Source organism: Merops nubicus, unplaced genomic scaffold (assembly GCF_000691845.1).
Source record: "Merops nubicus isolate BGI_N331 unplaced genomic scaffold, ASM69184v1 scaffold8809, whole genome shotgun sequence".
NCBI lineage: Eukaryota > Metazoa > Chordata > Aves > Coraciiformes > Meropidae > Merops > Merops nubicus.
In genome coordinates this window covers 41,190-49,782 of record NW_008630137.1, presented here as the reverse complement: position 1 = coordinate 49,782, position 8,593 = coordinate 41,190, and the positions used below count along the sequence as shown (strand labels likewise).

At 36.8% G+C, this 8,593-nt stretch overlaps 1 protein-coding gene across 1 annotated transcript in view; it reads right to left on the bottom strand.

Annotated features, from left to right (window-relative positions):
• Positions 1–8,593, bottom strand: part of COL24A1 (collagen, type XXIV, alpha 1) — a gene marked incomplete at its 3' end in the record, with an annotated part of 122,642 nt that overhangs the window by 75,086 nt on the left and 38,963 nt on the right. The window contains exons 14-15 of the mRNA XM_008947170.1: positions 6,932–6,976; positions 4,545–4,598 (exon numbers count right to left, since the gene is read on the bottom strand). Coding sequence (XP_008945418.1) covers positions 4,545–4,598; positions 6,932–6,976 — 99 coding nt within the window. The remainder of the gene's footprint in view (positions 1–4,544; positions 4,599–6,931; positions 6,977–8,593) is intronic.

Sequence of the window (8,593 nt, the reverse complement as noted above, 5' to 3'; positions counted from 1 at the left end):
CCCTTTTGGGGGTGGGGGGAGGGGGCTAACAGAGAGCATCTGTTACAGTTCTGGGTGCAGCCCTGAGCCCAAACCATGGCACACATCCGTAAGATTGTGTTCAAACCTGCTGCAGGTCAAAGATACAATTAATTTGGGCTTTTTCATCTACCCTGTTTGGAGGACACCAACATAGCTGTCCAGCTCAGGACTTAGTATAGCTGTGTCTTTCCTTAATGGAATGGGGGATATGCATTATCATACAATATTATATGAACCGGAGTCAGGAAGACAACACGAAACTGCAGCAAGAAGGTGGAAAAATCGTAACATAAACTTAAGTAGTTTAAGCACTGCTTAAGCCATATTTGGCTTTAGTCCTAACATAATCCAGAAGCATTAAGGCAATTTTTTCTGTATGTATATATATATAGACACACAATAGATATAATTTTTTCTGTATATATATATGCATACATGCTGGTAAAACAGCATGTTGTAACAAGTTATTAGGATCTTAATTCCCATTATTATGCCTGACACTGGGAATTCACCTGAGACATGATTAACAGTCCTTGTACCACCTTTTGCATTGGTTTTGGATATTTTTTTTCTGCATTTTCCTGCAAATTCGGGAAAGCAAAAGATAGGAATGCCTCTCACAGCAATGAAATTTTTATTCAGGATCTGATCATGGGACTCACAAATAAGAATCTATAACCATAATTGTAAGATCTCACAGCACAGGTCTTTATATCATTACTGTCTTACCATTTAAACAGTAGAGGTACATAGGTTTATGGTCAATAAAACATATTTAACTGATTCTTGATCTGTACCAATTTTTGCACAAGTCTGAAAATCTACCCTAAAATTTAATGCATGCAAAATGGGTATCTGACAGTGCCTATGCTGTTAAAAGCTATCAGCTGACAGGATGTAGATAATTTACTACCCTTTCCTAAATAAATAACATTTTGGTCTTATAGCCTACCATTAGCAGATGTTGGAAGGGTCAGAATTGGAATAACACACATTAATATCAATTTAAAAAACAAACAAAAAAAACCACCCAACCAAACACAAACGAGGCATCTAAAGTGAAATGGGTGATTCAATGGGACAGTTTACCAGACATAAGATTGTAGATGCAGGTCACAGATGATGGTTTATCTACAGCAAGAATGCAGCACAGCATGGGTTACAAAAGGGCCAGATTAACCACAGTCATCATAATCCCATTCTCAACAGCACCTGTCTTTTAACTGATGCTGATAGAGCTAGATTAGTAAGTAGAAAAATGAAAGGAAAATGCAACATGGAAGAGAGAAGTCTAAATTTGGAAGTAATGTAACACTGCTACTGTGCAATGTTAACATTATCATTTAACATTACTATAAAGCAAACAAAGGACAAGTACGCATAGTTTTAAGATAAAACATAACCTGAACGGTTTTTACAGTTACAGTGGACTTGACTAATAAATTCTTTGTGTCATTTACAATGTTTGTTCTGTCACATGGATTGCTGGTTGTAATTAATCCCATATAGAAGAAAACCACATAAAATACCCCCTCCAATGTGGTGAAACTACGAATTCAAAAGCACTATGCATCACAATAACATGATGGATAATGCATTAAAAATACTGCAGAACTAGTCAAATGTCATATTACAAGCATACAAAGGAAAGAAACTGAATACTTAGGATTTTACTATGAAACACTTTCTTTAAAAAATACTGTATGCAAAACTAATCTAAAATTCAAATAAATCCTCACTATAATTTTCACAAAGATTTTGGTAACTCAACATTTTACTCTATTGCAAATATGCCAGGGATGCTACAAATACAAGTAACTATTCAATAAACTTGCTAAGCAGTAGTTTCCTGAATTTAAGTTGACCCACTACTCTTTTATGTTATTTTCCAAAAATTAGATCATATTTGGGATTTATTTTCTTTCAGAAGGATCTCTGCTAGTTAGACAGCTGGGTTTCCCCCAACTAAATATTATTATTGACAGAAGTTTTGTCCAAATAAATCAGCTGCCACCTAGACCATGAGGTGAGGAACCTGACTTCAGGCACTATGCAATTCCCATGTCAAATTTCCTTTTGTGACATTGCCCTGCCCCAAAGCACCGGCATTGTTAACTCCGGGACACTGTGTCAAAAGACTTATCTTCAGGGCTATCATTGCCTAGGGTTAAAATAACACACATTCTCTAAGCTTCTGACCCGGTAAAGTACTTCAAGCTACATTCCCACATGATTGCTCTCCTGTGTTGGCTCCCTCTATTAGTAGCCTTTAATCAAGTACTTTTTAGATCATAGAAAAGATTTGGACTTAATCTTGAGATAGAAGAAATGACAACTTTACAGATGAATTACTACTGCACGAAGGTAATCACGGATATTGTGCAGAGGTGCTTTTGCTGCTCTGTCACATGTGTGAAACCTCCCTGAACTGGTTTACATAAACAGAAGTACTTAGAGCATAGCCTAGCAATGACAGAAGTTGTGCTCTTACTGTAAGTGAAAAATAACTGCTTACCACAGCACGGACAGCAGCAGCTGTTATAGAGTGAAACAAACTACTACACCAGCAATCAGAAGCCTCGGTGAAACCTTCCACTGAGAATGAGATTATAATACAAAGCACGTTTCCAGAATACCCCGCTGTCACCTCCTCTTCCTTTTCCACACTGAGCAGAAGCCTTTGTCTTTTGTCCAGGTTCTCCTTCAATGCTGCGCATGACTCACTAGCACAACGCACATGCAACTACTCCAGGGTACTGATGGCCAACTTCTTGCCCAACACTTAGATGCACAAAACTGTATTTGATTCAAATAATAAGTGAACTATGATATGCTAAACAAGCACATGAGCTGCCTGTCCTGATAGCTGAATAATTAAAAATCAGATTCTTACACTTTAATAATTAGATAGCAGCTTCGGAAAGAGCAGTCTATCAACTTAATGACTGTTTTCTCTACTTGCCTGTGTTTACATCAAAAGGAACTCTATTGAACCCTATTGCCTTTTTTTGGCTGGTGTTAGGTCACACAGAAAACAAAACAACAAAACACAATCCTCCACAACTTTCATAATATACATCAAGGGCCAAATGATGGTAATCACACTACTACAGCTGAACAGGATTGCTCAGCACGTTAGATGAAAGTCATGTGAAGTGCTGAGAGCAACTGAGTGCACAACTGGAGAATGCTTTCCAATCTCAAACCACAGGCAAGTTAAAACTGGAAAGTCCAGGATATCTTCAAAGACCTAAGATAATAAGGTTGCAGCAGAATACAAAACACTCAGCATTGAAGATATACCACAGGAAATATGTAAACCTTGATAATGTATACTTGGCAGATTTGTGTTTATTCTCAGCTGTAGAAATATATGTTAAGTTGAGAACAGCTTTAATTTAACAGTCCAGAAATATCAGACAGTAGAAGTAGCTCATTTGCCTTCAAACCACCACCAAAATCAGACTTACAAGACTTGCATCATATCTGAACCTTGTGCCAACACTAATTTTACAGAATATATTTATGTGTTTCTGACATCTTTTAAAACTCAAATAGCTGACATTAGTAACCAGCCACAAGATTCCTCATGTTAAGTCTTCCTCACTTCAGAACATCTAGTTGTCAAAACCTGCACAGAATTTGAAATACTGCAAGTATTAACTGGAAACAATAGAAAATCATCTATGGGGAAAAAAAACCCAAACATTTTTCAGCTGATTAAAGTTGCAGAGTGAATTACAGGTGCATTTACATTGGCAGCAAAAACCATAACAAGTGTTAGAAGCTTTACCTGTCTCCCTTTAGGACCTCTTTTTCCGTGGAAACCTGGGATGCCCTGAAAAAGAAATAGTTCTTTGTAAGTAGGTTTTCTTTTCTTCAATAGCTTAAATGCAATTAACTAAACCTGCACTGGATTGGAAAAGGCAGTATTAGAAAAAACACCATTAAAAATACAGATTTGAGCAAAGACTCATAGAGGTAATGTCCCATAAAAGAGGGGTACAAAACCACTAACTGTGGCCATATCAGATCAACTATAAGGAACAGCCACATCCTGCTTCCACCAAAATACATGGTCAGATACCCTTTGTGCTCTAGAGAAGCGAGAAAAAGCTCAAGTACAGAGTGACAGAGATTAAGATTTCCCTGATTGATTTTATTGCGAACTTCATCTAACAACTGACAAATATTAATTCTTTACTGAAAAAAAATTGCTTCAATGAAAAATACTCATTAGGGACCTTGGTGGTAAGAAAAAAAATATCCCTAATCCTTGTAGCTCTAGATTAAATTCAAATAATAATTTACAACTGCTCCCCATTTAACTTTAGCACCAATGCATTATAATTGATTAGGCTAACTAGATATAATCTATTTATTTAATTTCCTCTACATGAGTTTTCTTTTAGACAAAGACTCAAATGAATGGTTCTACCTTGTACATTTTTTTCCCCCAATTCTAACATATATTTCATTACCACTCAAACTTCAATATTTCATTAATGTTCCATTAAACCTACTCTTTCTCCTTCAGGTCCTGGTTGTCCTGCCACACCTGGAGGTCCAATGAAACCCTAAGAATCATAAGAACAATTCTTGATTACAAGTCTGCCTCCCAACAACATTTTTTGTTCCTTAGTATTGGCCAGCTATGGATTCATGATTCAGGGATAAAATTCAGGCTCGTTTGAAATTACCAGTGAAGCTTACTCAACTTAAACATGACTAGGAGTTATTCTCCAACCAAGAGCAAAACCTATTTTCTTTTATAAAGGTACTGAATCAATTTAGAAAGAAGCATTTAAAAAGTGTTCCAATACAACAAATTTGAATCAGATAGATATCTTATGTATTAGAATGAATGACATATGAAAAATCTGCTGAAGTTAACCTTATTCATGAAATATACTGGAAAATATGTTCTTGTCTTTAATAACACTTAGTGATCACTGCTATATGCAAGAGTCCTTATAAGTTTACCTTGTTATAAGCAGAATATTTTTCATAACGTTCAGTCACAATGCATTTCTCTCTCACCTCTCAGGGAGACACAAATAGATCTTCTCTTATAATGAGTTCTATGGACGCAGAAACTTGCTGCTGACTCAGCAGAAATGAAAGCACAATTTACAAAAATAGTAACAGAGGTGGATTCTGCACTACTAGATTTAAATCAAGATTGGAAAAAAAAAATATTAGTTACCAAAAAAGAACCCTTTGCTTTCATCTCTCTCCAGCCCTCTGGGCTGCAATGATTTGGGGTTGGGGTTTCTAGCTCGAGGCTTTGTTGGCTTGTTGAGGATTTTTGCGCCTTTTCTGGGGGGAGAGGGCAGGGGGTGTGGAGGTGTGGGGTGCTAAAACTAGAAAAAAGTGCCAATCTTGTCATCCAGCCCTAGAGAAAGTAAGGAAAGCAAAGGCACTTTTTTAGTCTACAGTTTCTTAGAACAGCTGAGAAGCAGAGTATAGTTTGATTGCAGGAATGTTTCCTCAACCTAAGGCTGTAAAGATACTTGGTATCATGTTACTACACACTTCCATGGCACAGTACTATGTCTCAACAGGGCTGCATCATCATCTTTATTGGAAGTTGTTTGCAGCATTTATATACAGGACTTAGCCTTAAGATCTGACAGGTGTTTTTCCTTAAGATTACTCATACATGTGCCAAGTTCAGCTTTGTGTAAACAGAGAAGTCATAGCTTTTCAGGAAGTGGCACTGATCACTTAATGTCTTGTTAGCTGAGGGGAGGAGAAGAAAATGCATTGAGAATCTGAGCAAAAATAAACTGAAGAAATGTAAAAGATACAGTCCCTGAGGGTGCAGTATCTGTTGGCACTTGATCCTCATGAACTAATTTTTACCATCACTGTAATGAAAACTGACATCAAAAAACCCTACCCCCCCAAAACAGACATATGTTTAAGAAGCTGCTGCAGTAAAGGCTTTTAGTACCTACATTAAAAAAAAAAAAAAAGGCAAAAAAAACCCCAACAAAACCAAAACCCTAACAACAACAACAAAAAACCAAACCCTAAACCACCCAACAACAGGACAAAAGTAAATCCAGCAACATGATTAGTTTAACAGATACTTGAGAAGAGAGCACACTGCTCAGCAACCTGTACAACATGTACTGCTTGAAAACGCCCAGCAAAAGGCTTCTTCAAATCCTAGGTGCAACCAGCAGCATGCAGATTTCTGGAAACCCCTGTCTCAGCCTGATGGTGAGAATCTGTCTGAAAAAGTACTTATACATACACAAGCATGTGCAGGCATACCCACATGTCCATTAAAAACAAACAAACCAACCAACACAAACAAACAAGTCTCAGAAAACGCTCACTTATTTTAACTCCAAGAGTAATGAAAAGCAAACCTTTAATCAGCAGAGAAGAGTCTGCAGTCCCTGGAACATATGTGGCTACAACTGAACCATTCTAAAAATCTCAAGACCACTTTTATGGTTTTTATGCAACAAGATAGTTTCCCTTTATCAAGTTCTGTAGCTGTTAGAGATTGCAAGCGCCAGATAGGTCTCCCCTCTTGACAGCTTCCATGATGGAAATAATGCTTCAGGCAGGAAACTCGTCCTCACTCCAGCTCTCACACACCCATGTTCAGGATGGATTCCCTCCTCTTGCCTGCATGCATTCCAAGTGAGAGGAAGGGCAACAATGGAAGACTGCTCTATGCTGCTCACCATGGGGGAAAAAAATCCTTACAGATATTTTGAAAGAAACACTATCCTTTCTTATTAGTAAGTTCTGTAAGTACAGAGTAAGTTCTATAAATACATTCAGCAGGCAGACAACTGGCAGAGCTGAATGAAATTCCTCATCCCTTGTCTTAGGTACTGTATGAGTAAAAATACACTTGCATGCCAAAATGCTTAAAATGCTTACTTACTCTTACACCTTTAGGACCTGGGTTACCTTCTGGTCCAGCTAAGCCCTATTACAAAAAGACAGGAGTTGTACTTAATTTAAAACAAGCAGATATGCTCTATTGAAAAGAACTGTAACAGAATTTGTCAACTGTAAACTGGCAATATTTTCTTAAAATTATTAGGGACCGTGTTCAGAAAAGTTTCCCGTTAATTCATGGCTGAAACTTAGACAACGACTGAAATGTCCTTTACATTAAAATTATTTCTTCTGGTAGGAAATTTTTTTCCAGAACCAGTGATCTGGCACTACAGCCAAAATTTCACAGGATTTTTCATAAGCCTTTATATTTGTACACATTTCCAATTATTTTCAGGCTAATGTCAGAATAGTATATGTAGTTCAGATGCTCTAAACATTTTGTGTTATATATCATTCAAAGAAAATATGTTATCATCTACTACTATACAAAATACTGTAACAAAATTTTTAAATACATAGCCTTTAAATACAAGCCTAACCCAATAAAACACTGAAGAATTGGTCAAATCCACCCTTTAAGCAGATAGATAGAAAACCACAAAGTCATATGCTGAATTTGGTTCATATATCTTTATATTCATAAAATAATGTAAATTAATAATATAAATAGAAAAGTTTTCTACTTTGTCTTAGCTGTGTTACTGGACTGAGTTATCTGCTAGCTTATATGTAAGACTAAAAAAAAAAAAAAATTTATCTAAGTGCTTGAGTTTAAAGAAAGCTGCTTTCTGGCTTTATTGGTTCTCCTTCACAAATATCTGAATGGAAAGAAAACAACAACAACAAAAAATCTTGTAATGCTCTGTTTCACCAGAGGGCTGAAGAAATAGTTTCAGTAGTGAAGTAAAAACATCAGTGAAAATCAGGAATAAGTATATTTAAACAGTCAATTTCCTGTTGCTTCCGGACTTGAGATATGAAGAAGATAAAATATAGAGAAACACGAGGTTTATGAAGGAGCCTAAAGCATTTAGACATTCAGTACTTTTGTGATGTAATTTATGTATTCCACAAAGGTACAGCATTTCTGCATCTAACTCACTCAAGTTTAAAAGCCACAAGACTCAACATTACCTAAAGGGCACTACCTGTGAAAGATGTTTGTTTCCAGGATAAATGACAGGATGTAAACAAATACATTTATACTACTGGTAGTTCCAAAAGAGTTAGATACAGTGCTTTTGAAAAGAACAAACAAGAAAACCCCCAAAACTGCAAAAACATCAGTATAGTTACTGCACCTGCCTGCCAGGGTAACCAACTGCCCCAATGTTGCCAGCCATTCCTGGAGCTCCCTGAGTGGAAGAAAAAAAACCAAACAAACAAAAACAAAACAAAACAAAACCAAACCAAAACAAAACAAAAACAAACAAACAAACAAACAAAAACCAACAAACAGCTTTAATGTCCTATTCGGGGTTTGTTTTATCATTCTTCTTTAAAACCTAGTTATATGACACAGCTTAAGCTTATGGAAAAAAATTACTTTGAGCAAGTGAAATGCTGGGGTTTGAACCCTGAGCCCCGAATTAAGGTTGACATATGGGTGATTCCCACAGCCCTTCATACAGAGGTGGTGAGTTTGCCTTATAGCTTCCCCCCCAGGGTGCAGCCGGCCCTGCAGGGAGAGCCATAAGGGAAA